Here is a 15,336-nt window from a genome sequence, read left to right as displayed (position 1 = left end):
CATGACCAAACCACCAAAAGAGGGTCACCAGCACAAACTGAGGGGTCACTTCGCTCAGTTTTGGTATGTTTGCTGAATCTTGTTTTCATGAAATACACCACAGTGGAACACATGTAATTTTATATGTGGTCCCAAATGTTACTGCAGGTTTTTGGGGGTTTTTTTGTTTGTTTGTTTTTTGGTGGTTTTTGTTTGGTTGGTTGGTTGGTTAGTTGGTTGGTTGGTTTGGTTTGGTTTTTCGAGACAGGGTTTCTCTGTGTAGCTTTGCGCCTTTCCTGGAACTCGCTTTGTAGACCAGGCTGGCCTTGAACGGTCACTGCAGTTTTAAACTTTAACACTACAAAACTGTAAAACGCTAGAAACTTAAAAACACAGCATTTCAAAGTTCCACTTAACGCTTAGTTGATGAGAAGTAGAGAACGTTTAGGTAAATCTTAGAAACTGCATTTCTCTCAGCTACCTACCAGAAGGCCTTGTCCTCTGTGGCGGTGTCACTGGTTTGGTTTGGCTTGTTTCCCTTTCTATGGGACATGTCCAGTTTGGGGCCAGCACTGGTGGCTTCCATGTCTGCAGCCTCCCCTGTGCCCTATACAGCATGGGAAAGGGTCTGCTGCATGGCTGGTGTCACATCTGGCTTCTCTGCAGATAACAAGCTAGCCTCCCTCCAAAGCACACAGCAGCACAGCCACCCTCTGCCTGTTGGCCGGAACAGTTCTCGGTGGCCTGTGTGAGCCCGTGGTGGTGGTGTGCGCTGTACTACAGTCTTACTTCCCCAAGTCCCAGAGAGGCCCGTGAGCTTTCCACACTGACACTTGCCCCCAAATGCAATGCTAAGACGTTTCTTCTGTTCTAGTGGGAGCCCTGTACCTACAAGATGCTGGTGGGTTTCCTTCCCCTTCTCAAGTCTCTGCTCATTCTGTTAGTTCACATCAGGTGACCTTTAAAAGCCTGAAATTCTCTGTCATACACTAAGCTGTCCTGGGTGAAAGCTGCTCATGCGGAAGTCTCCAGAAGCACTGTTCCCAGTTCAGGCGGGTTAGTCGTCAGCTGCCTGCTCTCAGCAGGGCTCAGGAGGTGGTACCCAGGAGGATGGAGATTATGCAAGAACCTCAAAGGTAACATTTGATAAAGCTATTATTCCACAGATGCTTTCGTTAGCTAAGATTCTCAAACCCTACACTACTTAATGTTTAGAATAACTCATCCAGAATACTGTGATTATGCTAATTAAAATAATCAATAACCTAAAGGAAAGAAAAACAACTCAACAAAAGCTCCATGGATTTACTTCCTATCAGTTGTCAGATCTGACAAGAGAGCTAAATGCAAATGTGGTGTACGGCTGCATAACAAGCCTCCCAGAACACAACAGCACACAACATCCACCCCCACCCCACCCCCATCTGCTCACAACTCTTTCATTTGGGCAGAGGATGGTGGAAAAGAGACTTCATGTGATTCTGGATGATACCACCTGGCAGCTTAACGGGCCCAAGGAGCTATACGGCCTCCCTTGTGGGTCCACAGCCTTAGCTGTACTGGCCATGATGGACAGGGTCTCACAAGCCTTTTCCCTCCCCTTGGGTAAAGCTCTTATACACCAGCACCTCTCTCCAGGGAAGTGCTCAAACTTCTTGACATGGCAGCCCTCCTCCAAGGAAACATTCTGGTGTAAAACTGTACTTCCATAAAATCCACGTTGAAGCACTAACTCCCAGAAAGCGCCAGGATGTAACTGTATTTGGAGACGGGCCTTAAGAGAAGTAATTAAAGTCGTCCAGACAGGTGGGTAAAGAAGCCAGAGAAGATGGGAGCAGGTTAGCCAAGGACAGAGGCCTTAGGACAAACTTCTGGCCTCCATAACTACAAAAAGTTAAGTTTCTGCTGTCACCCTGCCTACAGTCCTTTGATATGATGGCTTCGGTGGGGGGGTGGGGGGGGTGAAGGGCAGAGGCTACAGCAGCCATTAAGGCAATACACAGAAGCTGGGCCATGTCCCTTCCGCCAGCAGGTCCACAGGGGGGTCACCAGCAGTGAGGTCCAGCACACCCAAGCAGGGCAGGGGGAGCTCTGGTCCCATGAATGGAGCAGAGGTGATGCCAGACACCTGACGTCCCTCTCTGATCTCCAGCCAGTCCTAACAACCACACGGGGAAATTGGCCTCAGTGCCACCTCAGCAGCACGCCAGTACAACTCTTTCTAGGAATGCCTAAAGGTGACGCCCTGAACGCATGGAGTGGAAACAGATGCGGCAGGGGAAAACGTCTTGAAAAGCAGAGGACTAGTCTGCAGACTTTTCTGGACTCTGGGTGAAAGCAAACTTCTGTCTACAGTACTTCTGAAGAAAGAACCATTCCTCAAGGTAATTCATCAGTCAAGTGTCCCGGGAAAACCTAGTTACACAGAGCAGGAGGTGTTGTGGTAACAATTCCTATTACACAGTCTAGGAACAAGAGGAAGTCCGGAGAGGGATGTGGAAGGGTGTGGAAGGGTGGGGAGGGGTGGGGAGGGGTGGGGAGGGTGGGGAAGGGAGAAAAAGGAAGGGAAGAGGTCTCCTCTGAGGAGCTTGCTATGATGGTTAAGAGCTCATTTTCCTACCTAAAACCTAGAAGCTGAACACAGCAACCGCCCGCTGAGGTAAAACTCCGTTAGACCGTTACTAATTAGAATGGAAGCAGAAAGCTTGGAGTAATGATTTCTTATCCTAAAAACAGATTTCACGTGAGCTGAAAAAGCAAGGAACAAGTAGAGTTACGTGAGTGAGAAGCGTCGCGTGGGTGGCTGGAAAGAGAACCTCAGTCCAAGACTTAACCCTGCAGCTGAAATGCTCCTGAGGCATATGCATTAGGGTGCCATCCAAGACACTGGGATGCCACGGTATTTCCAGCCGTCCTTAACTTGCATTAATGACCACAGCCTTTCAACACCGCCATGGCGCTGCAATGCAGCTCAGAGCAGCTGGTAGAGTCGGAACAGATGGCCTGCCTCCCTGCGAGGAACTCTGTGCAGGTGACAAAATGACTGTTAGGGAACTCATGAAAAGAAAAACAAATAAGAGTTGAAACTGAAATAGCTGGTGTCTGTAAAGTCGTTTCTCGCAGAGACAGACACTCCTTGAGTATCTGTTGCTCCCCAAGAAGGTGTGCCCAGCACCCCACAGCTGGTGACGTCACTGGTCCCTGCCCTGAAGGGTACACCAAGGGAAGTGAATGAAGTTTCCATGAATGCTGGTGGAATTCAAGCACCACTCTGGTATACCGGGTCCATGCATGTATCACCTTGTCACCTCGGACTGCCGCAAGCTTGCAGTAAGTATCGGTCTTCATACTTGTCCCTTTGCTTTCCCTTTGGGAAACTGCTTTGCCGCCTTAATTGACAGAATACCCAAATACCTTCTGGCTGTAACAACAGAATGTGCATTAACAAGGAGAAGAAATAAAAAAGACACGCCGATGAAAAACTAAACATTGGTGCCCTGCAAAGAGGACTAGTTTCTCAGCAGCGTTTCCTGCAGTATTCTACCTGAAAGGGGTCTCACCACCGTTGATCCCCAGCACCCTATCAGCGAACAAATTGATCCTTCATACAAGGCAGGGATGAAACTAAAGTCCCAATGACAGGAAGCAGGGTCTGGAAAGTCACACTGCTCTCTGGCTCACAGTCCATTCTCTCTGCCTTGGTGGAATCTACCTCAGTTTCCTCCTCCGTCACCACTATGCCCTCTTGGTTGAAGGCTTGTCCACAGCCTTTCTATTCTGACGTTGCAATAGTCTCCCAACACCCAAAGAGTTCAAACTCTTCCAACAGTGCACAGCCCTCTCACAGCCCAGCTCCATTCCCACCTCACTCTCACACTTCATTATTCTGGTCAACTGTATTCTTGAAGGAACGATGCACGGCGCTCTCCTGCCCTCCCCCGAATATGGGCACACTTTGCCAGTCTCTTGTCTCTCTCTAGGCCACCCTTTCTCATTCTAGCAGAAGACAGAGGGTCTGCTAGACACCAGCATGCATCCCAGCCTTTTGCTCATCCTGATTGTGCTGGAAGCTCGCAGCAAGGACTAAGTCCATCTTCTGCATCTGAGTACCAAGCACAGCATCCAACAATATTTGTAGATATGCAAACATCTGGGGAATAAATAAGTGAACTTTGATTCAATGATAGCTGGTCACTATGGGGATATGACAAGAATATCTAGCAAATCACCAGGGTACGAATCCTACCTGCCTTATTTTCTAGCTGTAGTCCCAAGGGCTGGAAGGGTAGACACCCAATAAATATTTGTTGAACACATAAATTCCTAGCTTGCCTGATGGTACTCCACCCCTCCTCTCCCACTTGAGGAAACATATCACAATGCATGTGGGTGAAAACATGGCATTATTAAAGAGACATCACTGAATCATTTGGAAGATGCACCCTTTATTGCTTGTCATAAATCACCAGCCACATACCTCCAGACTCGTCACCACACAGGAGGCGGCTGAGAGCAGCTCAGAAGAGCTGATCTGGACAAAACTTCGACAGACCAAGCACATGCGGGGTCTGTCATTTGTTTTCCAGAAGATGGCAATAAGAACTTGTAAGTCAATCATTTAACCTTCGTTTGCCTTTCATGAAGCAGGTCTCTGCACTGCCCAGGAGAACCCTTTAATTAGCATTAGCAATTCCTTTTCACGGGTATTTTTCCTCCCATGCCAATGACACCCATGTGCTGCTGTTACGTTCATTTAAAAGACAAGCTACAACCCCACATCATCACTTCAGAGAGGTCACAACCCTGTCCTCAGCCCCAAGGTGACAGTATCATTCTCCCTCAAATGAACTGAATGTCTTGATTTCTTTCATTTTTGTCTGTGTTTAATCTTTTGGATAAATAAATATTGTAAAGTCACTGGACCCTGAATCAGTCTAGTCTTATTTTGTTTATACAAAGCATCCTGAAATAATGATCAAAGGAAATACACCCCAAATAAAAAGTCCTAATAAAGTTTTCAGTCTTGGCATGTTAAAGAAACAAATCCAGGGTGGTGGTGGCACATACCTTTAATCCCAGCACTCAGGAGGCAGATACAGGCAGATCTCTGTGTATCTGAGGCCAGCCTAGGCTACAGAGTGAGTTCCAGGAAAAGCGCAAAGCTACACAGAGAAACCCTGTCTCAAAAAAAAAAAACAAAGAAAGAAAGAAAGAAAGAAAGAGAGAGAGAGAGAGAGAGAGAGAGAGAGAGAGAAGGAAGGAAAGGAAGGAAGGAAGGAAGGAAAGAAAGAAAGAAAAAAAGAAAAGAAAAGAAAAGAAAAGAAAAGAAAAGAAAAGAAAAGAAAAGAAAAGAAAAGAAAAGAAAAGAAAAGAAAAGAAAAGAAACAAATCCAAAAAAGACAGACTGGCAACCCTAAAGCCACACAGACAGCCACAAACACCAAACAAGGCTAAAGTTAGTAAAGGAAAACACAGCGACCCAAACATAACCATAACAGCCTGCAGAAGGAGGCACCCATCCACAAACAGACTGGCTACAGCTCGCCACATCACTCCACATGCTGAGTGGCAGCAAAGATTCTATTTGTTTATTTTAAAACATTCAAAGATCTTTTACTCTATAAAATACAACTGTATGACATCTTTGGGCTCAAACTAGAGTGAAAAAAAAGTTTTTAAAGGGAAAGTATACAGTAAGTTGTGCTGCAAGTTTCCTTCTTACTCCCAGAGAGGCAGTGAAGGCAGTCCAAAGAGCACGACAGAGAAAACACACATGGGTGAGAGCTTTAAAAAAGGCCCACACCTTCAATCCCAGCACTTGGGAGGCAGAGGCAGGCGGATCTCTGTGAGTTCGAGGCCAGCCTGGTCTACAAAGTGAGTTCCAGGAAAGGCACAAAGCTACACAGAGAAACCCTGTCTCAAAAAACCAAAATAAATAAACAAGCAAACAAATAAATAACGTCCATAACGTGGTCAAGCAGTAGGGCCCTCTGTCTCCTCTCACAGGACAACTGCCAATCCAAGGGCACAGCAGGCACCTGCCCTGTGGACCTCATTTCCAGTAACAGTGAATGACAAGCCTCCACAGAAAGGGCTTCTGAAACCTCTTTCTCTGTGCCAAGGACTCTTTAGCCGTCTGCTGAAGCCTACTGAGGTCCGCTCAGGGGAAAAAAAAAAAAAAAAAGACTGGTTTTTGTTTTGTTTTTTTTCTTTCTGGTTTTGGGTTTTTGAGACAGGGTTTTTCTGTGTCCACCCTGGCTGTCCTGGAACTCACTCTGTAGAACAGTCTGGCCTCAAATTCACAGAGATCCACATGTCTCTGCCTCCCGGAGTTCTGGGATTAAAGGCAAGTTCACCACCACCACCCTGCCCAAAAGAATGGTTTTCAATGGATAAAATAAAATGGATTAGTAATGAAATTATTACTTAGTTATCAAAATAGCTTTAGACTGGAAAACAATCACAGGTGGACTGCCGGGCCTTGCACATGCTAGGCGGTAGCTGTACCACTGAGCCATAGTCTCAGCCCATCCCTGAACTATATATGTGTGTGAGTGTGTGTGTGTGTGTGTGTGTGTGTGTGTGTGTGTGTATACATACATACATATATATGTGTGTGTGTGTGTATATATATATATATATATATATATATATATATATATATATAGAGAGAGAGAGAGAGAGAGAGAGAGAGAGAGAGAGGGAGAGGGAGAGGGAGAGGGAGAGGGAGAGGGAGAGAGAGAGAGAGAGAGAGAGCGCAGGTCCTCATACAGCACAAGCTGGCCTTGAACTTACTATGCCATTATGTAGCCGAGGACGACCACCAACTCCCTAGGATTTCACCCGGGTACCACTATGACTTGCCTGCATCTGTACTTGTATTAAGATACTAAGTAACAAGCAGGCAGCAAGTCTTCACATTGCCTATTCTCCTGAGTGAAATGCTAAGATTTGGGGTGGAGAACTGTAAAGATAAAGAGTTTTTTTCCCAATCTCAGTTGTGGGCTCTCTGAATTCCATTTGTGGACCCTTGATTTAGAACCCTTGGCTGAGAGTGCTGAAAAACAAAAAACGTATTTTGTGATGCATCGAATCAAAACTCAAGCCTTACAAAATGCATCACCCACCTGACTGTGAGGTGAGGGAAACCGAGAGAGTGAGCAATATATTTTTATCCCCAGAACATGATGGGCCATTAGTCGGCAAGAGAACATCATGCTTCAAAATGAATTCAGAAAGGGGCTCCTCCGAGGCCCTGGCAGCTCAGCTGGAGTCAGCCCACCAGCAGGAAGCCATGCAAACAGAGACAGACAGAGGCCCCCACAGGAGCCTCCCTGCTTTCTTCAGGAGCCTCTTCCTTCTCTTCTTTTCAGGAAGCTTAACCTCAAAATATGATTTTTTTCTAAAAAATGTAATTACACTTACTTATTTGGGACACAGCTCAGGAGGCACACGTGTGTGTTGCCATGCAGGTGTGATGGAGGTCAGGGGACAAGTTGCCAGTAGGGCCCCTCGATCGACCCTGGGTCACACAGGTCGCCAGGCCTGACCGCAAGCACTCACACCTCCTGGGCCATCTCAGCAGCCCTACCTTTGCCTTTCTGAAACCTGGAACAGCAAATTTTACCAAATCCGCACGATCTCATACATAAAACACCAATTAGTCAAATCTGTACAGTGCTGCAACTTTTAACAGTCTGTTTTGTGCATAACTACTTGATAAAAGGCGATCCTATCACTCACTGGTCTTCTGTACATCGCATGTGGGTATATGCGCATGTGCACATGCGGGAATGTGTACACACGCTTGCAGAAGCCAGAGGCCAACATAAGGTGTTTTCCTCTGTCACTCTCCACTTTAATTTTTGAGACACAATCTCTCACTGAATTTGAAGCTGGCCATTTGGGCTAGACTGGCCAGTGTGGGAGCCCCTGGGATCCGTCCACATGTCACCATGTTGGGGTTACAGATGCAGTCACATGCCTTTTCATTATTCACTGAACCCTCCCCCTGGCCCAGCACTAATTGTCTTTCTGCTAGTATGACACTGGATATGTGCCCATGTGAATTCCAGCACTATCACCTTAAGACTCACAAAACCAACAAATGTCAAGCTATTTAGAATTTAACTATGTATGTTCCACATTTGAGCCAACACACAGAACAAGAGAGTGTGCACCAGAAAGGCTTCTTGAGCTGTTTTTGACACTGCTAAAGAAACAGAGAGGAAGGCAATACATCAAAATCACAAAGCCAGTGGGTCAGAGAACAAGACTTGAATCAGGGCCCCACCACACTGAATGGCTCTTAAATCCCAAACCACTTCCAACTTTAAAGTGACAGCCAAGTTTAAAAATCCCAGCTAAAAAGAGCAAAGAGTTAGGCCAGTCACTTCTCCACCTTCAGGTAAGTAGTGGACACACAAAGATTTGTGACTCTGAGACAGTAACTGGTTAGAATTATCAAATAGCTTAAATTCCACGATTCTGAACAGGAAGTGATAGCCCCACGACCATCCTGGGTACCATTCCCTCACACTGTGCAATCTAGGACAAGAATCACAAGCATCAGCATGTAGACCTAGGCCTAAGTCAGCTTTTCAGTCTGATCTCCACATTTCCTAGTGACATTTGACCACACGATTCAGAACACAGCAGAGGACAACCACACAGCAGTTCAACTAAAAACACTGTGCTTCACATTTACACAAATGTTGCACATGGTCACATTATCCAATGCTGAGCATGTTTAGCCTCGAGAACAATTTCATCAAGAAAATTTCCTAGCCGGTCTCTCTTCACCAATATTCATGTCCCAAAGGACCAGGCATGCAGAGTGATCGCAGTTTTTATTTAAATGCACTTATTATTTCTAAAAAGAAGGCATTCTCTAAAGTCGGGGGGGGGGGGGGGGACACACATTAAAATCTAACTAGTTCTCTCTTTCACGTGCACTCTTTAGTGTGCTCGGTATTACAAGAGTCAGAAATGAGAGAGAGAGAGAGAGAGAGAGAGAGAGAGAGAGAGAGAGAGAGAGAGAGGCAAGCACAATTCAGGAATACACAATCCAAACCAGCATCTGCTCCTCCCATTTTCCCCCCTTAAAGACCTTCTTCCCTAAGCCAGCAAGAGGCAACATCCGCTGAAAAGCGGCCCTGTTCCACTGTTAACCAACTTCTGCTGAGAGGTGGCAACACCTGCAATCATTATCTACCCACTTACTCATGTTTCTTTCTGCCTGTGCCATGGTCGACACTAAGATGGAAGAGTTCCATCCACTACTGTACATCCCCAATGCCCATGTAGCCGTTGGCATGTAGTAGGTACACTCCTGAATGTGCTGCCTGTCTCCAACTATCAGGTAAGAAGCCAGTGCGCCATCCCGGCTCCAGGAAAAGCTCTAGTAAAGGACAGAGCAGGTGCTACGGGCGACGTATTGACGTAGACACTCAATGACAACAGTTCCAGGTATAAATTCTTTCCCTGGCTTCGGAGCGCCCTGCACTTTGGGCTATGAACTCAAAACCTCTCCAGACTCCTTCTACGCTGCTCTGAAACATCCCAGCAGATCGCCTCAAAAGGAAATAATGAAATGACTCTGGCATAACTTCATCTTCTGTGTCAAATTCACCGTGTTAAGCATACTCTGAAGCTAGCCACATAAACAAAACCAAACTCCACAAAATTAGGCTGGGCTGAAGTTACATAAGACAGACTAAACTGTGGCTTCCCCCCTCCTACTCCTCCCCCTTCGCAGCGAACTCTGACAGTCTCTTAAGTGCATACAATTCCCATGCAGGTGCGGAAGGCGCTCATCTGCTGAGCTTCCAAATAGCAATGATATTTCCAGTACTACCCCACTCAAAATGCTAGCAACAACCCGAGAAACACTAGGAAACCGTAGACGAGTTAACTCTAGAAGCTTAAGTCTTTTTAAAAATTATTTTTAAGTCGGCACTTACTTCAAGGTAGTTAGCAAAACACGTTTCTCCAAGTTCCCAGTGTCTCCGCTTAGGGAGGGCTCCCCGAGTGCCTAAGCCCACCCATCAGCGTCGGTGACGGTCTGAATACAGATCCTTCAACGGGAAGACAAAAGCGCGGGTTCCCAGGAGCTGGCACATCCAAAGGGAAAACAATCCTTCCCGGCAGCACTAAACCCAACTTGCTCCAGCTCCGAGTTTCCTGCACTTTCCGCCTCCCCCCTCGCACTCGCTTTTCATTGCCCACTTTACCCTGCTTTAATCCTGCGAAGCCTCCCTCCAGGCTTATTACGGGTAAACAATAGAAATGTCACAAGGAAACTCAGGAAGTAGATGAAGTCTCTAATTGCTGCCGTTTAACGATTGTAGATAATTACTATCTTCAAAATGTGGTTTCACCAGCGGAGTGGGAGTCGAGGCGGGCAAGCTGGCGAGCTCCCTACCGCCGCCGGGAGGGCATCGGCAAGGCCGGGGCCCGAGGGTACGCAGACCGAGGGGTGCCGGCGGGGGGGGGGGGGGGGGGAGGGCTGAGAGGCGCGGAGACCCGGGGGATCCGGGAACCGTGGGTGAGGGGACCCGAGAAAACCAGGACCCGGTCCAGGCCCTCGGCCCGACTCACTCCGGGCGCAGAAAAGCGGAGGCCAGCCGGGCCGCCCGGGTCACAGACCGGAACAATGCGCAGCCCCCGCGGAACGCGCTTTGGGCTCAAGGGCCGGGGCTCGGCGCTCGTGGTCCCCGGGAACCAGAGGTCCCCAACGGCCACCAGCTCCCGGCTGCACCGAGCGACCCCGCGCGGTGCCCGAGCACCCTCCGGGCCGCGGCCACGAGCGCCCCGGGGACCCGGGCCCGAGGGAGCGCATCCCTCCGCGACGCCCCGACGCCCACGGCCCCAACTCACCCCAGGACCACCAGCTCCCCGTATTTCACCGGCTCCTTGTTGGGGGCGCTGGGCTCCTCCTGGCCGGGGGAAAACATGGAGCCGCGTTCGGCCGCCGCAGCCGCCTCCACCGCGATCCCCGCCGAGTCCGCGCCGCCGCTACACTCCCATCCCGAGAACGGGGTGAGAGCGCCGGGGAACGGCACGGCTGCGAACGGGGCGCGGGGCGGCCAGTCCCGCGGCTGCTCCGTCGTGGCTAAGCGCGTCGCCCGCCGGCTTCCCCGGAGCTCCGCGCTCCGCGGCCGCTGGCAGCCGGACCCGGCACGGAATGCGAGCGGCCGACCGGAGCCCCGCGGGAGGAGGAGCGCGCGCCGCCGGGGGGCCGAGCGGGCCGGGCAGGTGGGACGGCCGCGCCGCCGCCCGCGCCTCCGCGCTCCCGCGGCCCCCGCCCGCTCGCCCGCCCGCTCGCCCGCCAACCCCCGCGGCCCGCGAGCGCCCCGTGTTATGTAAACATAGAGTAAAGGGGAAGGGAAGCCCTTAAAGGGGCAGCTCTGTTTTTCTCCTCACTTCCACCGGAAAGTTAAAGCGCGGGGTCCGAGGGCCTCAACCGCGCGCCCGCCGGGGGGCTCTCTGCCCGGCCCTGGGGGGAAGCCAGGCGTTTTGCTCGCCGTGGCCCTGCTCACGTTGGAAGTGCTGCACACAGCGACCTGGAGGGGCTCTGCTTCCAAAGCCAAGCCCTTGAGGGTGGCTTGAAAACTGAAGGAATCTGTCCATTAGTGCGGGGATGGGGTGGGGGTGAGGGATTGGGGAGGCACCAGGAGCTCCCCACCACTGCAAGAGAAAGAAAGAAGGGCGCAAAAAAGAAAGAATGAGAGAAGGAAGGAGGAAGAAAGGAAAAAAGGAAAATGAAAAGTTAGACGTTATTTTAAATCCCTCATTTGCGTCACTGTCCCTTCTTTCAATCCCCTAGGGAATTTACAAAGGAATTACCTAGGTGGACTTTTTTTTTTTAATGAATACAAATGTTCCTTTATTACCATGGTTTAATCAAAGCACCATTTGTATTTTATGTTTTTTTTTACGTTACTGTATCTTTAAAATAGTGTAGACTGTGATAGTTTTACTGACTGCTGTTTTTCATCAGAGAGGAATTTATTATTCTAGCATTTATTAAGCCCTTGCAACATGCTAGAGACGCTGCATATTACTGCCTGTCACTGCCTTTCCAGACTGTTAAATATTTAAAGAAATAAATAGTGCAAAAGCTACTCGATGTATAAACAGCTAGTGTATACACACACACACACACACACACACACACACACACACACACACACACTTAGGCTATGACTCTAAGTAAAGAGCTATAAAGGAAATAATTGCATGGGTAGCTTTCCATTCTTCTGTTCCGCACTGTGTGTGTATCACTCTCTGACAGGCTATTACTGTACTGTCATGCTTTCTGTGATTTTCCCTTCACTTAGTAACTGGCTTTTTCTTCTTTTAATTGAGGCTTTAGAAATAAATTACTCCAGAGTAACAAAAGCCACACTATCGATGAGCCTAAAATAAACTTTATCAAACAATTACCTTATTTCGGCTAATTACAGAAATTCTATTCTTATACTAAGGACAGCTATCCAGATTATTGTACATATCCTCTGTCGTTTCCTCTGCGTGAAAGGTTTAACCAGCAATCCTTCATTAGAGAGTTGAACTCTCTCTCTTCACACGGTGTTGGTAGATTTCTGTCTGATTAGTGTAGCTTTCTTTACTCTATGGTCCTCCTTACTCTAGAGACATGCGACTGTCAAGGACCCTTTGAATCATGCGCAGTTACCATCTCCCTAATTACAGTACCTAGCTCTGTCATCTGAACTTCTCCAGCTCTATTCTCTTGCTGCTACTGATCTCTAGGCTACAATTACCCGCTTCTCTCTTGGCATGCTGTGCCTTTGTGCTTGCGTTACACTGTCCTGGCTCCATTTCTTCCTTGCTGCGCTCTGCATCTTCTGGTCGGAGGATGGAAACAAATATTTATTAACCTCCTACAAAGTTCCACACACTAGGCTGGGGTTCCCAGAAGCTGTCCCAAGCATTGTCAGAGGCACTCCTCCATTGCCATCAGCTGCCCAGACACCTCTGCCCTCCACAGGGGCAGCTTTCTCTTCTTGCCCAGCATGACCACAGCATTGAATCCACATTTCCACAGCATTTAATCCGGTCTGTCTTTATGAAAGTTACTCACAGGTAGTGTTGCGCTCTCTGAGTTTTGTATCAGTGGAGGCTTTGATCTTAGACAGCTCAGGGCTAGTAAGTAGACCACTTCTGTCAATCTCTGTAAGCCTTGCAAGCTTCGAGAATCAGTCTGTTGACCACCCGCAGGAATACATGCATAAGGATGGCAGGCGTGGGAATCCAAATGAGCAAATGGACCCAATGGGGACATTGGTGGCCTGTGCCCTCTCAAGAGAGTATCAGACACTCATCTCTACCTAATTATTGCCATGTGACAATGACAGCTCACTCTTCTGTATGAAAATCACACATTTCAAGTCCCCAGTCCTGGTTATGTTTAGCCTCCCAACAATGAACGGTCAGAAATGCACCCAAACTTTTTTGGATTTGCATGCATGGTATTGTTTGACTGGTTGGCTGCCCTTTATACACAGTGTGGGCCCATTGAAACTATGTCCACTTTCTAGGTGGTTCCCAAAGCCCCCAAATTTGCTTTTGCTGATTTTAAGGAAGCATATATGAATGAAAATAAGTGAATACTTCTCAAATGGTATCAAACAGTGGAGCTGGGAGGTAGTGGTGGACTTGACTTTCTTAGAGGCAATGGTCTGGGACCCTAAAAAAGCCAACTTGTATCTCCCTGTTCCCATCTTCTGTTCTCATCAGGTACCTGCTTGCAGCTTACACCAGTAAGAACAGAGCCACCACCATCCCAGCTAACGCCAGGAATCTGATTGTAGCAGGAATTTATCCCCTCCTGAATGTAATTGTTTTACTAGCTCCAGGCTGGTGGGACAATCTGGCTGTGCCATCTGCCAATCCACTGAGAGCCAGGGTGGGGTTGGCTGTCCTTGCTAGCCCATCAGCCTCTTCTCTACCCTCCCTGCTGTCTGTCATGTATGTCCCTCAAACCCACTCCAGAGGCCATATTTTCTACAATAACTCAATGCTTCTCTTGATGTCACTCCCTGATAGATCTACCTCTTCTACTTTCAAAGTAAAAGCCTTAGTCAAAAGGTTATATTTATTTTGACATACTTGAAATTAAACCAACCATATACATCACCATATTTCTAGAATGGAGAGTCTAACTTTTGATCACACCACATCTATATTTACAAAGACTAAGGAACAAGTATTCTGTTTTGAAAATACATATTTGGACAAGTTGACTTCATGTGTGTGAAACATCAGACATTTGACTTTTAAACCATCTCTTCCACTAGAGGCATCATGTTGCTGTTTGTTTCTGACTGAGAGAGTAATGTGAGTTCCTTGCCAAGCACTTGGAAAATGTGAGGAAAAGGAATTTTTGAAACCCATTTTTAAAAATCGCCTATAAACTTGATTGGAAATAACCCTATTTATCATGATGCGTTTTCCTTTTTCAAACTTATCTTTTACATCTGTATTTATTTACCTGAGGGAGGAAAATGTGCACACATGTGTATACGCTTCAGGTCACCAGAAGTGGTAGCAAGCATTTTTACCCCAAGTTCAGGCCCTCCCCCACGCTCTGTCTGTGTGTGTGTGTGTGTGTGTGTGTGTGTGTGTATGTATGTTTTGATTTCACATATTCCCCCTTACAGAATTTGTTGTCCTACTTTTTCCCATTTAATATTATATTCTGAGTGCTTTTTTTAAAAAAACTAAACCCTCATGATAATTTGGGGGATTTGATCAAAAGTATCAACATTTATTAATCATTCCTCCTTTATGGAATATTTTTAAAATTTTTCACTCTTATAAAGATATTTGCATCTGTTACAATTTTGCGCAAATGGATTTCTACAAATAATTGCTATATCAAAGGGTGTAAACATTTTAAAGACCTTTTGATGTATACTTCCAAAGTGTTTTTTGAAATGATCAGGGCCTGCCAATTTACACCACAATGCAAAGTAAATGAGAGCCTACGGGGATGCTCAGCAGTGATTTTCAATCCTCACTGGCTTGACAGGTGATCTTTTTTTATTTGCACTTCTGTGATTACTATTCTGAAGTGTGTTCATTTTTACTTTCATTGTGTAACAAAAAACACAATGTGAGGCCTGCCTTCACACATCTCAAGCACACACTACATCACTGTGTTGTGGATTATAAGCGGTGTTCTAGCACAGGTTTCCCGGAACCTTGGCATTCTGCATGGCTGGATTTTTACATCCGTTGGACAGCAGCTTTCTTCTCTTCTCTTCCCTCCCTCCACAGCCTCTTTTCTACTTTTGGCTTTGACGAGCTGATTGCTTTGGATACCTCCTGTAA

The 15,336-nt window shown here is 47.3% G+C and overlaps 1 protein-coding gene across 1 annotated transcript in view; it reads right to left on the bottom strand.

The window, feature by feature from the left end:
* Positions 1-11,190, bottom strand: part of Peli2 (pellino E3 ubiquitin protein ligase family member 2) — a 150,841-nt gene extending 139,651 nt beyond the window's left edge. Inside the window, exon 1 of the mRNA XM_006996421.4 lies at positions 10,858-11,190. Coding sequence (XP_006996483.1) covers positions 10,858-10,934 — 77 coding nt within the window. The 5' untranslated portion in view covers positions 10,935-11,190. The remainder of the gene's footprint in view (positions 1-10,857) is intronic.
* Positions 11,191-15,336: the final 4,146 nt, after the last annotated feature.

The sequence above is a fragment of the Peromyscus maniculatus genome, chromosome 9, assembly GCF_049852395.1.
Source record: "Peromyscus maniculatus bairdii isolate BWxNUB_F1_BW_parent chromosome 9, HU_Pman_BW_mat_3.1, whole genome shotgun sequence".
Lineage (NCBI taxonomy): Eukaryota > Metazoa > Chordata > Mammalia > Rodentia > Cricetidae > Peromyscus > Peromyscus maniculatus.
This window is presented reverse-complemented; position numbering and strand designations above follow the sequence as displayed.